General features: G+C 32.8%; 3 protein-coding genes across 3 annotated transcripts; 2 read left to right on the plus strand and 1 right to left on the minus strand.

Moving 5' to 3' along the window:
- The first annotated feature begins 937 nt into the window (after nucleotides 1–937).
- spx (spexin hormone) lies at nucleotides 938–3,037 on the plus strand. Its single transcript, XM_073837766.1, is given in 4 exon segments — nucleotides 938–1,105; nucleotides 2,481–2,538; nucleotides 2,621–2,683; nucleotides 2,832–3,037. Coding segments are annotated over 4 exon segments (390 nt in total). The 3' UTR covers nucleotides 2,933–3,037.
- A 137-nt stretch (nucleotides 3,038–3,174) lies between these two features.
- On the minus strand, nucleotides 3,175–19,845 carry gys2 (glycogen synthase 2). The gene is made up of 16 exons (XM_073838788.1): nucleotides 19,538–19,845; nucleotides 18,624–18,805; nucleotides 16,825–17,016; nucleotides 16,450–16,635; nucleotides 13,974–14,118; nucleotides 12,927–13,044; nucleotides 12,707–12,827; nucleotides 12,498–12,604; nucleotides 12,206–12,265; nucleotides 11,830–11,908; nucleotides 8,528–8,641; nucleotides 7,742–7,868; nucleotides 7,128–7,223; nucleotides 6,334–6,497; nucleotides 6,167–6,247; nucleotides 3,175–4,751 (listed from the first exon to the last, which is right to left on the minus strand). The coding sequence occupies exons 1-16, from the start codon at nucleotides 19,656–19,658 to the stop codon at nucleotides 4,539–4,541; spliced, it is 2,106 nt and encodes a 701-aa protein (XP_073694889.1). The 5' UTR covers nucleotides 19,659–19,845; the 3' UTR covers nucleotides 3,175–4,538.
- A 2,424-nt stretch (nucleotides 19,846–22,269) lies between these two features.
- On the plus strand, nucleotides 22,270–22,927 carry kiss2 (kisspeptin 2). Its single transcript, XM_073839267.1, has 2 exons — nucleotides 22,270–22,396; nucleotides 22,482–22,927. The coding sequence occupies exons 1-2, from the start codon at nucleotides 22,294–22,296 to the stop codon at nucleotides 22,754–22,756; spliced, it is 378 nt and encodes a 125-aa protein (XP_073695368.1). The 5' UTR covers nucleotides 22,270–22,293; the 3' UTR covers nucleotides 22,757–22,927.
- Nucleotides 22,928–22,985: the final 58 nt, after the last annotated feature.

Here is a 22,985-nt window from a genome sequence, read left to right on the forward strand (position 1 = left end):
ATTTTAGAATATATCAGTGTCATTTTCATTTGTATTATTATTATTATTATTATTTTTATTATGAGTATTACTACTGCTTTATTATGTATAATATATATATATATGATTAAAAATAAATATAATAATAGCAATAAAATATTACTAGACAGATGGAGTCTCAAGTATATTAAGGAATGAGGCTTGTTTTTTGCTTCAGCCTAATTTGTACTCGACAACAAATCTTGGCACTATACTCGCATAAGTTTGTTTCTTTATCCATTATTCCCTTCTAGAAGAGACATAAATTGCAAGTAATTTGGAGGCAGAGCCAGCAGATATTTATATATGTAGTGTCAGCAGGGAAACCCCATCAACCGCTCACTGTTCATTCATAAAAAACGATTAACTGGTGTATTTGAGACGCTTCATTGCTGAAGGTGTAAACATATCAATACTTTCAGCCCTCTTTTTTTCATTAGTTAGCTATTAGAAGTGCACACCAATGGAAATTTCCTTTCTGCAGTGCTAAAAAGCTTCCTAGCTTTTCAGATGTAAATGTAGCCAGCCCTGCGAGAGTGTCTTCAGACGTCACAACGGTAAAGTAGCCTTATTATTTTTAAAGGAAGGGTTAACTAATCGCTCTGAAAGGTTCGTGGTCCGGCCCCGTTTTGAATCATGGGACTTGACCTATAGCTGAAGACTAATTCATTCAACATTCCCCACCCTGATGATTATAAATATCAAGGACAGACTTCACTGTTTCCACTCTTGATCTTGCCTCTGAGACTCACCAGCTGAAGAGAACATCTGACACTATGAAAGTAAGTCGACATTCACGCATTTGTTTCTTACACTTTCAACAATTAACTTAATGAGAAGCTGGAGTGATTACCAAGAATTTAGTTATTTTTGTATTAGAAATCTTGTGTTGGTAGTTTTGTGCATACTGTAATTAACAATGAAGAGAAAAGAGGCTAATATACAGCGTTCGAGGCTGATTGCAACATGGGAAATGATATATTTTAACACGACTTCACCTTTTTAGGATTTAAGGACTCTTGCGGCTTACGCGCTAGCGCTGTTACTTCTGGCTACATTTGTGTCTCATTCCTGGAGTGCACCCAAGGTATGATATAATATTTATTTAAACATTTACTATTTTAATTTAAACAATTCAGTTATTATTAAAATATTTTTAGTTTATAAATGTTTTATATTTTTTGTCATATGTTATATATATTAAATATATATATATATATATATATATATAATAAAATGTACAATTTTTATATACTAATATACTAATATATGTTTTTTAAAATATGTTCTATATGAAACTGTAAATAATGATATTTTTATTTAAATGTTTACTTAATTTTAAAATTTTAATTATTTGCATTATTTTTATTTTAGCAATATTTTATATTTGTATATATATATATATATATATATATATATATATATATATATATATATATTATATATATATATATAAAAATAAAATCATACATTTCTTCATAAGAATTTCTTTAAATATATATTTGAATTTTTTGTATATTTATTATTTATTTACTTTACAAATTATTATAGAATTAAAATTTTATTAAAATTAAAATATAATAGTTTATACACATTTTTAAATACGTTCTATATGAAACATTTGATTTTATGAATAATAATTTTTGATTTTATGAATAATAATATTTGGTAATTTGTTTACTAAATTTTAAAATTGTAATTATTCACTTATTATGTCAAGTATATATTAAAATATAATAGTTTGTACACATTTTAAAATATGTTCTATATGAAAGTGCAAATAATGTCATTTTTATTTATATTTACTAAATTTAAAATTTTTAATTATGTGCAATGTATTTGACTCTATTTTATAAATATGTAAATATGAAAATATAATAGTTTTCTATTCATATATATATATATATATATATATATATATATATATATATATATATATATATATATATAATTTACAAATATTTTGTATTTATATATATATATATATATATATATTTATTTTTAAAAATGTTCGATATGAAACTGCAAATAATGTTATTTTTACTTAAATATTGAAACTGTTGTATTTGTATTTAAATTGTATTATTTGCAATTTATTGATCTTTTTTTATTTTATAAATATTTAATATTTTATATGTATTATATTAAAATATAATATTTTATAAAAACATTAATCTGTTCTGTATGAAAGTGCAAATAATGTGTTATTTTATTACATTTTTTAAATTTAAATTTTAAAATTGTACTTGCCATTTATGCGATTCTTTTTATTTTATATATATAAATAATATTTTATAAACATATTTTAATCTGTTCTATATGAATGTGCAAATAATGTTTTTTTTTTTTTTTTTTTTAATTGTAATCATTTGCTACTTATTTTATTTTTATATAAATATTTTACATTTCTAGTTCTAGATAAAAAAAAAATGCAAATAATCTTTCTCTTTTTTTACTTAAAGGGCAGTTTTCAGCGTCGGAATTGGACACCCCAAGCCATGTTATATCTGAAGGGCACACGTATGTTCCAGCTATTCTATTTCCAACCATATTTGAGTCTATAACTGCATATACGATTACTTGTTTTTATTGTTTATAATAGAGGGACGGCGTTTTGTGTCAGAAGACAGAAATGAAGGGGACATGTACGACACCATACGCTTGGGTATGAATTATTAATTAAAAATCTCACTGTTTGTGACTTTGGTTGTCTAAACCGTTACGCTTGCTAAAACTTTACAGTGTTCATGTTTCAGCTATTTCAGCTTGTAAATAAACACTAGTCTTAATAAGTAAACTGTCATTCTCCACAGAGTCACGCAGCCAAAACACAGAAAACCTGAGCATCTCTAAAGCGGCTGCATTTCTCCTAAATGTTCTCCAGCAAGCCAGAGACGAGGGTGAGCCTTACTGAAACCAGAGTGCCAACAACTCATTCATCTGAATACTTCCAGTTTTGTGAGCCATGTGGAATTTAATGTTTTCAAGCTCATCCTCCGCTACAATAACACCCGTAATTTGACATCTCTGAAGGTTCATCACTCACTGTTCAACACTATTACAGTTAGATTTGAGTAATATAGAGTTACGTGAATCTCCAGATTGTTTGTATGATTCCACTTGGACTGAACATTTAAATAACAAAGACTGATAGAGTAAGGTATTTGTATTTCTTTTTATTTCTTGGTTTCTTTCAGGTGAAACAATGGGTTGTTTTTTCAAGACATATCATCTTGGAAAAGAGGCTATTTATGATGATTGAAATTGTGTGTAATATAAAATTAACTGTACAGATTTTTGTCCTTTTCATTTTCATGTTAAATCAACATGTGAATCGAATGGTTTGTAAAATACATATTTGCAAATGTGTGAACATTTTCTCAATTAATTAAACTGAATTTGCACTGATAAATGCTACTCTGAGTGAGTTTTTTTTAATAAAACTTGGGATTTTTTTACATTTTCGCACATTATGTGGTTGAACTTGTGGCTGAGGTTATTATATATACATATACATATACATATACATATATATACGTGACCCTGGACCACAAAACCAGTCATAAGGTTAAATTTGACAAAACTGAGATTTCTATTGATGTATGGTTTGTTAGGATAGGACAATATTTGGCTGAGATACATCTATTTGAAATCAGAAATCTGAGGATGCAAAAAAATCTAAAAGACTGAGAAAATCACCTTTAAAGTTGTCCAAATTAGGTTCTTAACAATGCATATTACAAATCAAAAATTACATTTTGATATGTTTACAGTAGGAATTTTACAAAAAAACTTCATGGAACATGAACTTTACTTAATTTCTTAATGATTTTTGGCATAAAAGAAAAATCAAAAATTTTGACCCATGCAATGTATTTTTGGCTATTGCTACAAATATACCCCAGCGACTTAAGACTGGTTTTGTGGTCCAGGGTCACATATATATATATATATATATATATATATATATATATATATATATATATATAGAAAAGGTGTCTTTTCTACATTTGTATGAATTAATATAGCCTCATATGGCGCCAAATTTGGTTTAAAACACCAAAAAGTTTTCTATCCAAAAGTCTTTGCATTTGTTAATGAATACAGACTCTTTCACGATAAGTTTTGAGTATCGTAATATGATTTTTCTGTCATGGTATTTGCTTTGTCCCACTTTGGCTTTAAATCCCAACAGTATTTGAGTTGCATAAACACCACAAGTTCGTCAAACCTGATGATCACGATCTCGATCTCCAGAATGATTTGAGCTTTGATGGAAGCAGGAATCATACGTACAAATGAGTTCACATGGTTAAATTTTCATTATTACCCATCTTAAATGGGTTATTTAATCCCAGATTGTCAATGTGATTGAACGCTACTATGTTAAAGATATCGTCTCGTTCATACTTGGCTGATATTTGATCAATAATCCATTCAAAAGCTGTAGTCAGACAAATGTGACACATTCTCGGATGGCAGGGGGTGTAAATATGTCCTGGAGTCTGAGGGTGCAGATCTTAATTCCCATTTTCCAGCGGATGTTTGCTCTTACCCTCAGGCTCTGCACCCAGAGTGAACGGTGCCTTGATGTTCTGCCTGTCCCTCTCCGCCTCCTCCTCTTCGTCATAGGTGTCGTCATCTTCCTCATCGCTGTGATGAGGGGTCGAGTGGAGGGAGGCCGACGGGGATGGAGGGACGGAAGCGGGTCGGGGGTAACGGAAACCTTGTGTCTGTGAAAACAAAAATAGATTCAGTTAATCTGGTTCTGACATAGTGGTATTCAAAAATGACTCAAAATTGCATTAGAGACTTGTTTATTCATTCATTCATGTCACTTCTGTACTTCTGTGTGTGTGCGCGTGTGTAGATCAGCTGTGAATCAGTCTATAGGGATCATCTTCCTCTGCAGGTAAATGTTATCCTGTCAATTAAACTCAAGAACAAGCTCAACAGCAGTTCATCCTCATCACTCTGGAGTGTCAGACATCACACATACATTCAATAACACTCGGATTAGAAAGAGATGAGGTGGAACAAAGCGAATATGAAATATTTGCGCCACATCAGCATTAACTTGTGACTTCTTGTTATGTTTGATGTATGTAAATGATGTCTGCATATAAATGTGTCTTAGCAGTTTGTGGACACAACCTCCCTACAATGATAAAAATCCATTCACTCCATTTTTTTTAATCCCCTAAAAAGTCTCAATTATCAAGCCGTTTTGATTTTCTAAACAGTATGATGTCATATTGCTCAGGCTCCGCCCATGACTGTTCACAGACTGTCCCTTATTAGCATATTTTCATCCTCAGCGCATTTTATCTACGCTTAAGCAGCTGTAGCGACAACAATCTCTCGTAAGCAATGCAGGTGTTTTGCATTTGAAAATAAAAGTGAACTTAAGAGTCTTCATTTTCTCTTAACATCAGAGCCACTGAGGACAAAGTGGATTAGTTTTGTTTTTGATGGTAACCTACCACAGAATATACAAAAATAGAAAAGAGGCACAGACTGAGCAAAGCTCATTAACATTTAAAGAGGCATGCACCGAAACGGGTCACTGTGAACAGAGCTGATTTTTGACTAGATAAAAAGGTTTTACTCAACCACTGAAAAATGTTTACCTAAGTAAGTTGCAGACATTTAATAAAGACCTTAAAGAGTCATACCAACTTATGGAAAACAGGCATCTGATGTCCCCTTTAAATGTCTTTACTTTAGATCAATTTTAGTGTGTCCTTGCTGATTTAAAGTATATGTATTATAAAAAACATATCATACTGACCCAAAGCTTTTGAACAGTAGTGTATATAATATGTGACCCTGGACTACAAAGTGGTCAAATTTAAGATCTGGAAGCTGAATACATAAGCTTTTAATTGATGTATGGTTTGTTAGGATAGGCCAATATTTGTCTGACATACAACTATTTGAAAATCTGCAATCTGAGGGTGCCAAAAAATAAAAAAAAAGTTGTCCAAATTAAGTTCTTAGCAACGCATATTACTAATCAAAAATTAAGTTTTGATGTATTTACAGTAGGAAATTGACAAAATATCATCATGGAACATGATCTTTAATTAATATTCTAATGATTTTTGGACAAAAAAGAACAACTAGATTGAGTGTTCGCAGGGCTCACCGGTGGGATGTTAAGATGGTCCATTTTGAATTTACCAGGGAAGGATCTGCTGAGGGCCAGATGTCGGGCGTGCATGTAGAACTAAGTGGAGAGAACCACTGGTCAACACCATATTAACAAATGGAATGAAAGAATGAACTTGAATGAAAGGCTGAGACAATACTCACCCGTCCGAGGTATCTCCAGTCCAGCAGGTCAGAGAGTCTCTCAGTGCGGTTACGTTGGATTATTCGCTGTCTACGCGACTGCTGGCAGAACGAAAACATGAACTGAGTCAGCTGGTTACACGACTCATCCGCAGAACGGAACCGCCGGTCCACAATGTAGATTCCTACAACACATACATGCAGAAACAACAGCATAACTAGCTATACCAGATTCAATATGAAATGTAATATTAATAAATTGATAATCCAAATAAATGATTATTCTGTCATTGAAAAAATGAAAATTCTGTCATTAATTACTCACCCTCATGTCGTTCCAAACCTGTAAGACCTTCATTCATCGGAACACAAATTAAGATATTTTCGATGAAATTTGAGAGCTTTCTATCCCTGCATAGACAGCAACACAACTACCATGTTCAAGGCCCAGAAAGGCAGTAAGGACATCAATAAAATACATTATATAAAAGTCATTATTTTAGTTTTCTTTGCACACAAAAAGTATTCTCGTAGCTTCATAAAATTACAGTTGAACCACTGATGTCGCATGGACTATTTTAACAATGTCCTTACTGCCTTTCTGGGCCTTGAATGTGTCAGTTGTGTTGCCGTCTATGCAGAGTCAGAAAGCTCTCAAATTAAAAAAAAAAAAAAAAAAACTTATTTTTGTTTTGTAGATGAATGAAAGTCTTGCATGTTTGGAAATTTATGCGGGTGAGTAAATAATGACAGGATTTTCGTTTTTGTACTATCCCTTGCAGATAGTTTTGGAAATCAGTGACTTATTCACTTACCATATTCAGAAGGGTCAGATACATGTTCTTCCATGAAACAGCCAAACCCAGACAGATTGGTGGTTACGCTGGGGATGCCCATGACGGTACACTCACCTGAACACAGCACATTACAGAAGATGATCAATAATGAGTCATGTAATGCACTATATGTGACCCTGGACCCCAAAAACCACCATAAGTAGCACAGTATATTTGTAGGAATAGCCAACAATTAATTATATGGGTCAATCTTTTTCTTTTATTCCAAAAATCATGTTCCATTAAGATGTTTTGTAAATTTCCTACCGTAAATACATCAAAACGTAATTTTTGATTAGTAATATGCATTGCTAAAAACTTTTTACGTGCAATTTTCTTAAGATTTATATTTTTATGCACCCTCAGATTCCAGATTAGTTGCATCTCGGCCAAACATTTTCCTACCATACCATACATCTTTCAGACGATGCATAAATATCAGTTTTAAAAGACTGACCCTTATGTTTTGTGGTCCAGGGTCACATATATGACGCAATAATATGGTCTCATTAAATAAAATATAAGATATTGGATGTAGCAATGTGAAAGGTGATAAAATGGAAGTGTGTGTGTCTGTGCACTCTGTGTGAAACCTGGAGTGTAGCCCCATGGTTCATAGTAGGATGGAAACACTCCCAGATGGCAGCCGCGCACAAACTCCTCATAATCCATGGGCAGCAAGGGACTGGTGGAGGACAGGAACTCCGGATGGAACACAATCTGACATAAAAACAATGAACACATTCATAATTTTCAGTACATAGTTTTTGTGTAATAGTGTCACAGCAAAACAGTAAAAATCAGAATTTCAATTCCAACAGAAATAAGTATGAAAATGAAAATTCTGTCAGTAGTTTGTTCCAAACCTGTAAGAAAATTAAGATATTTTCGATGAAATTTGAGAGCTTTCTGACCCTGCATACACAGCAATGCAACTGACACATTCAAGGCCCAGAAAGGTAGTAAGGTCAATGAATGCACACCGAAGACTGACACAGAAGAGAAGAAATTGTTGAATTAAGTCATTATTTTTGTCTTCTTTGTGTACAAAAAGAATTCTCACAGCTTTATAACAATGAGGTTGAACCACTGATGTCTCATGGACTATTTTAACAAAGTCTTTACTACCTTTCTGGGCCTTGAACGTGTCAGTTGTGTTGCTGTCTATGCAGGGCGTCAGAAAGCTCACGGATTTCATCAAAAAAATCTTAATTTGTGTTCTGAAGATAAACGAAGGTCTTAAGGGTTTGGAACGGCATTAGGGTGAGTAATTAATGACAGAATTTTCATTTTTGGGCGAGCTGCTCCTTTAATCAAGCCCTACATTTTCGTTGCTTTTAATTAAAGTCTGTTGTAATCAGACATTGATAACTGCACACCTTCACTCTGTCATTGCGTCCATTGAAGAGGCCGATTCGGCGGATGTTGCTCAGGATCGGGTCTGTGGAGTCGTCCAGCATGTTGTGAGTTGTTACAGGAGGAAGAGAGTGTCTCTGTGGAGAACAAATGCATGGATGTAATTGACAATGGAAGTGCATTGAAAATTAAAGTAGCGATCCATAAGCAGTCGTTAAATAAAACTTCCATTTAAGGTCAATAATAAAATCAAAATTAGCTGCCTGCTCTGCTTCTGTTTCTACTTGCACCAATTTAATGCTTACTAGACATTATTTTTGCTATTAAATTCCAGAGTCTGGGTCACTCATGTGAAAAAAGTAAATGGACTTTAACCCTCCAGAAATATTGGACTCATTTCTTACTCTCATTCCTTCTTATAAACAAACACCAACGCTAACTGATCAATATCTCTCCCCGAAATATTGATACCCAGATAAATCTAACCAGAGTGGCTCTATATTGACTGGCTGCTCATAACACTGCCATTAAAAAGCTGTAGAATAAATCTCAGTAGCACAATCAATCGACCGACTGCAGACAGTCAGGAAACGCGGTTAAATACGTCACTAAGCTCTGTAACGCCAGTAATCCAGCAGAGTGATGCAGGGGATTCCTCCGCAGATTTACAGAGGCGTAGTGCGTCAATATTCATTATAACCTCAGCCTGACCTTTGATTAGAGTCCATTCATAAAAAAAACATGCAGGGGAGGATGAATGAAACCCCACAAGAACGCTTATTCATTAGTTCTGAGACGTCCATCTTTAGACCTATATCCTAGTTTGTCCTAAATCTCAACGGTTAGGTGATGAGATCAACAAGAGAAGAAAATAAAAACTAGATATGTTGTTAAGTTTAGTACATAAGGAATGATGATTTATTTTGTTATAGTGACCCACTGACTGTACATTAGACTATACATCATTTTTCTTGTTTCACAGCTACTTATCAAATAAATATTTAGAAAAAATGTGTCATAAATATGTGGGATTATTAGCAGAAATCATACCATGTGTCAAATTCTTGTAATTTCGACTTTATTCTCAAAATATTTCGACTTTCTCATATTTTTTACTTTATTCTTAAATATTTTCACCTTATTCTCGTTATTTTGACTTTATTCTCAAAATATTTTGAATTGTTCTTGTATTTTCGACTTTATCCTCAAAATATTTCGACTTTATTCTCACAATTTTGACTTTGTTATCAAAATATTTAGATTTTATTCATAATATTTGACTTTATTCTCGTGTTTTGGTATTTGTTCTTGCAATTTTGACTTTATTTTCAAAATATTTAAACTTTATTCTTGACTTTATTCTCGAAATATTTTTAATTTATTCTGGAAATATTTTTACTTTATTCTCAAAATATTTTGACTTTATTCTCGAAATATTTTGACTTTATTCTCAAACTATTTTGAATTTATTCTCATAATTGACTTTATTCTTAAAATATTTCGACTTTATTCTCACAATTTCGACTTTAATTTTCAAAATATTAGATTTTATTCTTGTATTTTCAACTTTATTCTCAAAATATTTTGACATTATTCTCATGATTGACTTTTTTCTCAAATTATTTTGACTATTCTCGAATTTTTGTCTTTTCTCATATTTTTGAATTTATTCTCGAAATATTTAGACTTTATTATCGTATTTTTTAACTTTATTAAAATATTTAGACTTTTTTCTTGTAATTTGACTTTATTCTTAGAATTAAGACTTTATTCTCGAAATATTTTGAGTTTATTCTCAAACTATTTTGACTTTATTCTCAAAATATTTTGACTTTATTCTCAAACTATTTTGACTTTATTCTCAAACTATTTTGACTTTATTCTCGAAATATTTTGACTTTATTCTCATAATTGACTTTATTCTTAAAATATTTCGACTATTCTCTATATTTCAACTTTATTCTCTTATTTTTGACTTTATTCTCTAAATATTTCGACTTTATTCTCACAATTTCGACTTTAATTTTCAAAATATTCGATTTTATTCTTGTATTTTCAACTGTATTCTCAAAATATTTTGACATTATTCTCATGATTGACTTTTCTCAAATTATTTTGACTATTCTCGAATTTTTGACTTTTCTCATATTTTTGAATTTATTCTCGAAATATTTAGACTTTATTATCATAATATTTCGATTTTACTCTCGTATTTTTTAACTTTATTAAAATATTTAGACTTTTTTCTTGTAATTTGACTTTATTCTTAGAATTAAGACTTTATTCTCGAAATATTTTGAGTTTATTCTCAAACTATTTTGACTTTATTCTCAAACTATTTTGACTTTATTCTCGAAATATTTTGACTTTATTCTCAAACTATTTTGACTTTATTCTCGAAATATTTTGACTTTATTCTCAAACTATTTTGACTTTATTCTCATAATTGACTTTATTCTTAAAATATTTCGACTATTCTCTATATTTCAACTTTATTCTCTTATTTTTGACTTTATTCTCTAAATATTTCGACTTTATTCTCACAATTTCGACTTTAATTTTCAAAATATTCTATTTTATTCTTGTATTTTCAACTGTATTCTCAAAATATTTTGACATTATTCTCATGATTGACTTTTCTCAAATTATTTTGACTATTCTCGAATTTTTGACTTTTCTCATATTTTTGAATTTATTCTCGAAATATTTAGACTTTATTATCATAATATTTCGATTTTACTCTCGTATTTTTTTACTTTATTAAAATATTTAGACTTTTTTCTTGTAATTTGACTTTATTCTTAGAATTAAGACTTTATTCTCAAAATATTACAACTTTAATCTCGTAATTGCTGCAACTTAATTCTCATAATTTTGACTTTATTCTTAAAATATTTTGACTTCATTCTCGTATTGCTATGACTTTATTCTCATAATTTAGATTTTTTTTCTGACTTTAATCTTGTAAATTTAGATTTTTTTCATGTGCCATTAAAATGCTTACATACAAATGTGACAAATAAAGACAGTTAATATTCTTTATTTAATTCATGTTTTAAAATGTATTATTATAACCACTAAAAAATCAATTCAATCAATTCTAAATGCAACATTTAGACTGCATTTTTATTTTTAATTAATTGCATTTGGAAACAACCTTTTTAATACAAAACTGGAAATGATCCAGAATGTTTTAGAAGTATTAAAACTACTCTGTTCTACTCTGAAAGCACAAAAATATGGAGAAATTACAGGGATCAGTTTGATTCATTTTTAAATGTGGCCTCTTGTGATGCAAGAAAGAAGAACAAACACTTCGTCTGACCTGTGTTGCATAAATGGCCCTCTTCATGATTGTGAAATCATCTCTGTCCAGGATTTTGCTCATGTCTGGGATCTCACCCCTGTGAACGCAGGAAAGCTTCATTAGAAAAGAAAACTCTAGTGGAAATGACCCACTGACATCACACAATGCCATTATAAATATCCTATAATCTGACAACTCCCTGGGGAAGTGCAGTGTACTCTCATCAACACCTGGATAATGCTGTGAAATATCAACACTTGAAGGTTACACAGCCACTCCAGTTGATGACATCAGATGTTCATACTTCCTGTTCTTCAGCATATACTGACAACATTTACTGTCACATCAATTTTGCAGCCATGTTATGACAGGCCTGTATGAGGAAATCACCAACCTTAACAAGCTCTCGTACAGCCTTTTTCCAAACTTCTCCTTCGCCGACTGGGCTGTGTCCCTGAGAGACAGATAAAAGATACATTTGAGAAGTCTTACTCACTAAAGCCATCTAAAAATAAGAGGCATTTCTGAATCAAGGCTTCCTTTCATTGCCTAATAAATTATATTAATATAGCTAGTGAAAGCCGATTCAGTATCAGGGCTCTACTAGTGTTATACGCTACAAGAAACAGAGACTAGCAAGATCAAAACAAATGAGAAAAAAACATGAATATCTGAAATGTACGCACCATAGCTGCTTGCGTATAGCCTGTCCTTTAAGAGACTCCACATTGAAGTTGTTGGTTTTAGCAGGCATGATGAAAAACACAACCACTGTAACATCACTCTTATGAACCTGTCAGCCAGCATGAACACAAAAACACAATCAGAACTAAATATCTTTTGCTTTGGCTGGTGCTAGATTATTACATTTTGTAAAACTAAACTATAAGTATACCCTTAACAAGTAGTTTAATCTGGACAAAGATTCGAGAAACAAATCTGCTCCTTTATTCGAAAACTCGTATCGTCCTGCGATGAAAAAGAACAGGGTCTTTTCCAGATTGAAGTCCAGATGGCTGTCAAAGAGAAGCGATTTTGGAAAAGTTATAACAAGCACCATTTTTTTGTACAAGTGCACAATTCTGTGTTGTTGTCCGGACAGAAGGAGCTCTCACCCATAGAAGTGACCCCTTACAAACTCCTGGATCTTGCCTTTGTTCATGGAGTGCAGGTTCTGGAACTCATGCATGGCTGAGAATTTCCTAACATTCAAGCCGTTTGGGGTGACCACATCTGCAAGAACCAAATACAAACGTGATCTTTCAACATGATACATTAAAGGAGAAGATCACTTTCAGAACAAAAAAATTACAGAAAATTCAACCCCTTGTCATCCAAGATGTCCAATGTCTTTCTTTCTTCAGTCATAAAAAAATGATGTTTTTTCTCTCCATATAGTGGACTTCTATGGTGCCCCTGAGTTTGAACTTTCAAAATGCAGTTTAAATGCAGGATTAAAGACTCTAAACGATCCCAGCTGAGGAAGAAGGGTCTTACCTAGTGAAACTATTGGTTATTTTCTAAAAGAATTTACAATTTATATACTTTTTAACCTGAAATGCTTGTTTTGTCTAGCTCTGCATGAAATCTGTGTATTCTGGTTCAAGGCAGTTAGGGTAGTTAGGGTCGAAAAACTCCCATCTCATTTTCTCCTCCAACTTCAAAATCACCCTACATTGCTGCAAAAGCAAGTAGTGTTTACAAAGTGAACATGCAACAAAGATCAAACACCTATTACAAAAAAAGGGTTAAAACAACGATGTGGGATGATTTTGAAATTGGAGATCAAAATGAGACAGGAGTTTTTCGACATACCCTAACTGTCATGAACCGGAATACACAGAGGTTAAAAAGTATATAAATTGTTGTTCTTTTTTAGAAAATAACCGATCGTTTCACTAGATAAGCCCCTTCTTCCTCTGCTAGAGCTCTTTGAAACTGCATTTAAACTGCATTTTGGAAGTTCAAATTCAGGGGCACCATAGAAATCCACTATATGGAGAGAAATCCTGAAATGTTTCCCTCAAAAAATGAACGACTGAAGAAAGAAAGACATGAACATCTTGGATGACAATGAGTGAATTATCTGTCAATTTTGGAAGTGAACTTCTCCTTTAAAAGCCAATGAGCGCATATGAGGTGTTTTGTAATGCATATGAAACCTGTTTGTCTGTGGAGCATATGATTGGCCTCCACAGCTGTGATCTGGGACACGGTGGTGAAGACATGTGCACAGTGTACCGCGGCTCTCTCCAAACAATACCGATGGTAGATCTGTCTCTCTCCTGCCTCTTGGTCTATGTTGAACTTCATGAAATAGAGATTGAAATTAACAATTTAAAAGGAGAGACTATGGATTAATGCTATGAGGTCAAAACAAATTTTTGCAACCTTTGCGGAAATGAGAATTTGCAAATCAAAAGTCTTAGAGCTTTCCCTCATCAGCAGGTGAAGGAAGTCTCTGTGGGGCCGAAAGGCTTTCGCGTCAGCCGGGAAATCATAAGATGCTGTCAATTATTCTTCAATCAACCCCTGCGACCTTCAGGCATGATGACCTTTATGCTCCCTACACCAGGCCCAATTATCACCGCATACACTCACACCTGCTCAGTTCCACCTCTAATAAGTGTTCACTACACCTACCAACTTGTTTGATTTCTGTGGGACACACTAACAAAAAACATGAGGAGATACACTGGTATTGACGATAATCGTGATATTTAAATAACGAAATATCATTATTGTGTTAATTAGGGGTGTCGCAATATACTGGTACTGGCGATATTTGGAAATAAAGAGTACACATATCCAGCATCAGTGCCATTATGGCTTATTAAACTCTTACAGGTGATTTGTTTCATTCATACTGGACACCGGAGGGCATCCTTGCACAGAAAGTCCACAAGTGAGACTCATAGGAGTAATCCACCTTATTTTTCAACATGGACGTAAGTCTATGGGTGAGACTTCCTGTTCATTAGCCACAATAAAGAAATAACGAGAAGAATAACATGCAGTAAATGGTGAAACTGTTTAGACTACAAACTAGTTTGCTCCTAATTAAGATAATACATGGTAAGACACATCAATTTGCAATATCAAGCAGCAAAACGAGCCGTTTTGTACAGCTAAAAATAGCTGGATGCAGATGAGACCAGAAGCCAGACCCATAACATTTACAAATGGCTGCACTCACTTTTACAGGAAAAAAAAAGGTGGATAGCTGAATAAAAAGCGGAAAGAAATGTTTTGTGTGATTAAACATGATAATCAGCACACAATTATAATGGTATATGGTTTATCAGTGTTCTTTAAGCTATCTCAGGTATTTTCCTATGGATAATGTACATTTTTATTAAAATGCTAATCGACATGAACACTCAATGCTATAAAGCAAGTTTGGAGTAAAAATATGTACTTATTCTCATAAACTGTCTTGTTCTGACACTGCTAAACCAAAAACTTTTTCATTTTCTTTGTATAGTGTAATTGTTTTTTTTTTTTGTATGCAATGGTGTGATTTAAATAAATAAGCACACCAATAAATAAAGAAATTACTGATAGCATGATTTATTTCCATTATTATTATTATTATTATTATTTTAATATCATGATAGTTATCACACATTTTTGAGGTCATGATAATCGTGTAGTGAAAAAACTGATATTGTGACAGCACTAGTTGTATTGTATGTCTTATGTCTTTTAAATTGTAATAGAAATAAATACATTTTTAATCTAAAAAGTAAAAAAAAAAGGTTTTAAAATATATGTATATATAAGGCTGTGTAAGCCAGGAGGTGCAGGGTGACTCAAATTATACTAATTCATATTTCATAATCTAATATGTATTATAAATATATATATCGTAATATTGTTAATAATACTAAAATATGTCTAATTGCTAAAAATTTAAATATATAAAATCATGAAATGAATCAAGACTTTTTTTTTTTTTTTTAAGAGAGAGCATACTTCCAGAATGTGACTAAATTAATTAACCTATATCAACCTCCATATTGACACCTATATATCCCCATGGATGTGCCATGGGTTTGTGGGGCCCCAGGCAAGATTAAATTAGGGGCCATTTTCATGATCTTGCCAATATTGACATATAATTCAAACTACATATCTAGTACAAGCATGAATAAAATCACTACAAATAAGCACACTGTAGGTTAATGACAAATATTAAGTTTAAATCTATGTGAACGAATAAAGAACAGTGTATATTTTAGATTCTATGACCAGCCACTATTTATTAAGTTTCACTATTTTTAATCACCTTCCAGCTTATATTAGTTTACCAAAAGGTCAAATAAATGACTGAAAGTACAAATAAATCATGTAGAGAATAATATAAAGGCCTGCTTGTGTATTGTAGAATTGATCGAAACCTTTAAACTTGGACAGCTGAATATGTACAAAAAATGAACACAAATTACGAAAAAAGAATTGTTACATAAAATTAAATAGGCTTGTATTGCCTATAGGATAGGCCAGTCTTGCGTATCCCACACAAATAAAACAACTAGTTATAATATGTAAGGGGACTTTGAATATTGTGTTTGAGAATGAGGGGCCTTTAAGTCAAACAGGTTGAGAATCACTGCTGTACACTGTCTAAATCTTCACCTTGTCCAGGTTGTTGTAGAAGTCTGCATTACCGGCGCACAAGTACCGCCCCAGTAGGGTGGCATGTGTGGTAAAAATGGTTGCCAAGGGAATCTTTCGGGAGCGGCTCAGTACAAGTCCTGTCCCAGCCTGCCACTCATGAAAATGAGCGACTACGTTGGGCTTGTCCTGTAATTGGTCTGTTAACTGTGGAGGGAGACAGACAGGTATAACATCACCAGCACATTACTCCATCAAACCTTTAATGTTTTATTCCACAAAGTTAGGATGAATTAAATTACTTCATATTATTATAGCAACAAAATAATCCAGTGTATTCCAGGTAAGCTAAATCGGATCGTTTTAGTGTGATGTTTACAAAAGGGGTTTCTTCACCTCTTTGAAGAACCAGGCCACAAGAGAACCAAAGATGAGCGAGTCGTTGGCCTCTCTGTCGTGATAGGGCAGCCCGATGCTGCACGCGTTCCACAGATCCCCCTTCCAGCGGTCCAGGTTCCAGGCAGCTGCCCCAATATCGAACAGGATGACGTATGGACTTCCCTCAATCAACCAGCGGCCAAAGTGTACCTGCATGTAGACAGGAAGTAAGGTGGCGTGAAGATGGTGTCCCTTTGATTTCTATTTTATTCTTGTTGAAATATATCAAATCAGAAGCATCAGAAAAAAAAGTCTTGCTGTTATTTATTTATTATTTATATACTGTTATAGTTTTATTACTATGTTAAGCATCTTTTATTTTTTTTCTAAATTTAGTTTAAATTTTAGCAATTTTGTTAGTAATTTTATTCTAATATTTTTATAAATTGTTCCACGTATTTCTGTTTCGAACTTAAACATTTTATTACAGATGCCAGTGCAACATTTGTAATTTCCTTTCTTTCTTATATATATATACAGTGAGGTCAATAAGTATTTGATCAACCTGTGATTTTGCAAGTTCTCTTACTTAGAAATCATGGAGGGGTCTACAATTTTCAGCATGGGAGCATTTCCACTGCGAGAGACAGAATCTAAAAATAAAAATCCGGAAATCACATTGTATGGTTTTTTAACAATTTATTTGTGAATTACTGTGTCAAATAAGTATTTGATCACTTGCTTATCAGCCAGATTTCTGACCCTCAAAGACCTGTTATTTTGCTTTTAAATAGTCCAGCTACACTCTGCTCATGATTCTAAATTAGTAGCACCTGTTTGAGGTGTTAGCTGTCATAAAGACACCTGTGCACCCCACAATCAGCCAAATACTTACTGACCTCACTGTGTGTATATATATATATATATATATATATATTTATTTATTTATTTTTTAGTTGTTCCAGTGTTTCATTTATTTGATCAAAAATACAGAAAAAAAGTAATATTATGAAATAGCACTGCAATTTAAAATAACAGATTTCTATTTTAATACACTTTAAAATAATATTTTGTGATGCAAAGCTAAATTTTCAGCATCTTCACTCCAGTCTTCAGAGTCACATGATCCTTCAGAAATCATTCTAATATGCTGATTTATTATCCATGTCGGAAACAGTTGCGGTGCTTAATTTTTTTTTTTTTTTTGCAAGCTGTGAAACTTTTTACAGGATTATTTGATGAATAAAATGTTAAAAAGATGTTTTCTAAAAGGTTTTCTAACAATATAAGTATTTACTGTGACTTTTTATCAGTTTAAATCCTTGCTTAATAAAAGTATACATTTCTTTCAAACAAAGAAAGAAAAAAAAATACTGACCACAAACTTGGAACAGTAGTGTATATTGTTACAAAAGATTTCTATTTAAAAAAATCCTGTTCTTTTAAACATTTTCTGCTCATTAAGGCTGCGATTATTTGATTAAAAATACCAAAAAACAGTAATATTGTGGAATATTATTGCAATTTTTTTATACAGATCTAGATAGATCTTTTAGTGCCTCAACTGGTGTGTTAAAAAAGTGTATGTTTCCTCTCTAAAGTGAGACTCTAGCGTCATCTGCTGGTCAGAATGAGACCAAGACAAAAACAAAATCAACATTTTAATAATCAAGATACACAGTTGCATTTAAAAGCTGCTTTATTTGCTGTCTAGCTTTAATACTACGATCTGATAACTCTCAATGAACCTGACCAAGGTCTACATACAAAATGCGGACCTTGTGATAGGCCATTACCAATAACCATGTGTGCAATACCTGGCAACCGTTGTTATTCAAGGAGTCCATGGTGGCTTTGATGGCTTGGTTTGGAGGTTCACATTTCTCCACCTGGGTCTTGAAGTTGTGTTCGTAGTAGGGTCCCATCATAATGTAGTTCTCGCCCCATTCGTCCACTGTGATCTTTGCTTTAGTCTGAATAACAGTGTATATACCGCCAACTGGAGACAGAGGAACAAAATAAGAACACAGTTATAATAACATCATGTCGTTCCAAAAGCTATATTGAAACATCAAAATTACATTTAATATGATATGACAGATAACATAACCAAAAACACACATCAACTGTCGTCTTCTAAAATATTCACTAGATTTTAAAAGTCTCAAAAATCTGGATATTGATCTAGAGCTTAATGTTTAACCTGCTAAAGAGCCCCACTGATACAAGAGTGTATAAATTCTGCAAACATGCACACATTTTACTAAATGACAGCTCTGTCTTGTTGAACTATTTTCAAGCCTTCTGATAATAGGGTGAACAGTCTTGAGGTCAAACACACTTTCAGGGGCCAAACTCACAAGTACCTTCTTGCTAAAGTTACACAATGAATTTAAAATGCATGTGAGTTTAGTAATGAGAAATGATTTAACATTTTTAAAGTGATTTTATAGTTTTGGCCTAATATAGGCCTACTTTTACGGACAAAAGACCTGAGTCACAGGTTTTGTCCTGAACAAATTACACTAGTTATTTCCAGCACATCTAAAAGATGATTGATATGTGGTGGAAATGGTGGTGATGGAGAAATACTTATAAAATAAAATGGCCTAAATATTTATCTGGCAAAGGTTAATCTCAGCTAGGTATCCTAAATACAATCAAATATTATTTTCAAAGGCTATATGCACAATAAAGCGAAATGACAACACACAGTGTTGTAAGTTCTTACCCTTATTGGTTACTTCCCAAGACACCTCAAAAAGCAACAGATCTTCCACAGGTAGACTTTCCTCTTCCCATAGTGGAAGTCCACTTAACGACGTTATTGACAAAGATCTGGACAGCCGCATCTCACAAGCTCTTACAAATCGTTTTTATCTGTCAACTGATGTTGCAAATGCGGGCCGAAATATTATTATTGTGGTAAAAGTAGTGAAGCTAAAACCATTTAAACAGCCACCAAAATAGGTAATGGAGCGCCTGGACACACTGTGAGTCTGTTGCGCTCTCTCTCTTCCTCTAACCTTTAGTGAAGTCTAAAAAAAAATCGCATGTGCATACTGTGATCGCGTGTCTGAAGTCCACAGACATCAAGGCGAAAGATTTGGCCGAGGCGCGCGTACCCCTCTGACCGGGACGGCACGTGCACACGCACCTACATAGCGCATATTCCTCTTTTGATCAAATCAAAACTTTAATACCATTAAACAAATAGTATATCCCAGTGAGTTTAACATGCATATTTCCTATTTTAAAAAAAAGCATAGACTTAAAGAGAGGGTAAAAAAGAAGAAAAAAAAGGAAAGAAAAAAAGTAAATACACAAGCTATGACGCACGTCTATGTATGTTTGACGTTAAACTCCTAAACAACATTTGTTATTTATTTTAAAGAGAAAAACTCTTTCTACATGTTTTCCGGATTTAACGGGATCAATTACAGTTCATACAAAATAATTAATTTTTGATTATTCAGGTAACAAATTAAAACGCCACAAACAAGACAGACAGACAGACAGACAGACAGACAGACAGATAGATAGATAGATAGATAGATAGATAGATAGATAGATAGATAGATTTCAATGACAATATAGGTTTTATTTGCACTTCGGTATTGACTAAGTGCCATTTTCAGACTACTAAATTTAGCAGGATTGACACATTTAGATAAACAGCATGCAAGTTAAGCATGGTTAGGTGTTCTTTGACAGATGGATTGCCTTAAAAGAATAGTAAACATATATAAATACATGCAGATCTGGGTAGTAACTGATTACATATGTTACATCTGGATTATGTAATCAGACTAAAAAAATAAGTACTTGTAATTAGACCAAATTACATTTTAAAGCTTGTAATCAGACTAAATTTACTGGATTACATGATGAGTCCTTCATATTATTTGTAGCAATTGCCCAAAATATATTGTATGGTCAAAATGATCAATTTTTCTTTTATGCCAAAAATCACTGGGATAATACGTAAAGATCATGTTCCATAAAGATGGTTTGTAAATTTCCTACCGTAAATATATCAAAACGCAATTTTTGATTAGTAATATGCATTGCTAAGAACTTTATTTGGACAACTTTAAAAGCAATTTTTTTTTCAATATTTAGATTTTTTTGCACCCTCAGATTCCAGATTTTCAAATAGTCATATTTTAATATTGTCATATCCTAACAAACCATACATCAATAGAAAGCTTATTTATTCAGCTATCAGATGATGTATAATTCTCATTTTCCAAAAACTGACCCTTATGATGGTTTTGTGGTCCAGGGTCACATTTGCATGTTCATTGGTTCTCTGACATAGGTTATGGTCACATGACATAACGAAAACAAATAATATAAATGACTGATTTTAAAATCATTTATTTTGATTTAACATATTTTTATGATTTACTTAAATATTAGTGTTTCATTAAACTCATAAACCCCCTGCAGTTCCTTCACAAACACCAATTTGGGAAACCTTGACGTAATATAACGTTTAATGCACTTCATGTTGTTAATAATAATAATAATAAAATATATTTTCTTACTCTTTGTATTTTTAGGTCAATATGGTACAATATTATCCCATTTAAACCAATGTGATAAACAAGTTAAGTAATCTAAAATAATCAAAAAGTAATCTAAAAAAAATCAAAAAGTAGTATTACCTAAAATATATAATGTAATGGATTACGTTACTAGCTAAAATATTTGACATGTAATTTGGTATTATTAACTGATTACAATTTTTAAGTAACTCTAGATAGATAGATAGATGCCATTAACAAAATGACATTTTCACATTCAATATTTACACTTAGGACGTTTGTAGCATCCCGAAAAAGCTTTTATCAGTGCACCATCACAAATGTACCAAGAAAAACTATTACCCTTTTGCATAATTCATGCTCACACCATGTAAAATAGGCTAATGTTGTCTCATTACACCAGGAATATTTTCTTGTTGTTATGCTATCCAGGCATGATCTTATTACCATGGGAAGATGACAATGAAAGTTTACAATATTTTTCCACAAGGCAGTGAAAATGACCATGATTGTACACTATTATAATGGCCTCATTCATGTTTTCCTACTACAAGCCCTTATTTGACTTTCATATCATGTTTTCTCCAGGTACCGAATGAGAGAAAACTAAAATTAAAATGTGTGATGTGTATAAAAACACACATAATGTGCTTTTGGTGGATTTTGCAGCACCCCAGCAGCTATTTGAATAATCACAGTGGATTACAGTGTACGATTTACCACAGGTTTTCCAAGAAAAAAGATACCATTTTAAGTTAAAATGCTCTGGATGAGGCTACAGGGAGGTCCTATTTTGCCACAGACTGTCATGCATGTAAAACAAGGTCAGAGGATGTCACCAGCCAAGCTTTATATTGAAGGAGGACAGCAGAGAATGGGTTTGTTCACTGAAGAGAGAAAGGCTCAGCTGTGCTGCATAAGCTTACAATTCAGCAGTATGAAAATCAACGCACTGATTCTCTTCTTGTCTGCCATGATCTGTCAGTCCACAGCTTTGAGAACAGCATTCACTGACATGGATACATCAGAGCCCATTCCAGGTAAGGTGGAAATACCCATTGCCATCAAAATACATGGTTGATAAATCAAATAAAAGCTTGTTAAAGTGTACATCTTACTTCACAGACTCCAAGCAGTACTATCTCTCAATGGAGCGGAGGCAGTTTGACGAGCCCAGCGCTTCGGACGACGCCAGCCTTTGCTTTTTCTTCCAAGAAAAAGACGAATCAAGTCACATTTCTTGCAAACATCGATTAACACGAAGTAAATTCAACTACAACCCGTTTGGGCTGCGCTTTGGGAAGCGAGATGAAGCGACAACTACTGACACGGACAGACCCAAACACAAGCACCTGCTGCCAATGATGCTTTACCTGAGAAAACAATTAGAAACTTCTTGAAAATCGCTCTTCTATCAGATGGAAGGACGTGGTTTGCTTGGTTTAAAACTGTGGGTAATTATTTCAGGCATGCCTTGCCTGTTATGCTTTTTTATTTCTCAGTTATGGAATTTTATGGCGCACTTGTTTCATTGAGTTACTGTATCTGTGCAATAAACGTTTTATATTGTTTGACGGCTTTATTAAGTAAATCAAACGCATTTATGATTGCTGACAGGATGCGAATTAG

This window comes from Garra rufa, chromosome 4, assembly GCF_049309525.1.
Source record: "Garra rufa chromosome 4, GarRuf1.0, whole genome shotgun sequence".
In the NCBI taxonomy this organism is placed as follows: Eukaryota; Metazoa; Chordata; class Actinopteri; order Cypriniformes; family Cyprinidae; genus Garra; species Garra rufa.

Bases quoted from the DNA above. Each gene is read 5' to 3' on its own strand.
- kiss2 (XM_073839267.1), top strand. From the start codon at position 22,294: ATGAAAATCAACGCACTGATTCTCTTCTTGTCTGCCATGATCTGTCAG. The intron at 22,397-22,481 runs GTAAGGTGGAAA...CTTACTTCACAG, and splicing joins TACATCAGAGCCCATTCCAG to ACTCCAAGCAGTACTATCTC.
- gys2 (XM_073838788.1), bottom strand. From the start codon at position 19,658: ATGCGGCTGTCCAGATCTTTGTCAATAACGTCGTTAAGTGGACTTCCA. The intron at 6,498-7,127 runs GTAAGTGAATAA...TATGTGTTGTAG, and splicing joins ATCTGACCCTTCTGAATATG to GAATCTACATTGTGGACCGG. The intron at 6,248-6,333 runs GTGAGTATTGTC...CTCTCCACTTAG, and splicing joins ACTGGAGATACCTCGGACGG to TTCTACATGCACGCCCGACA.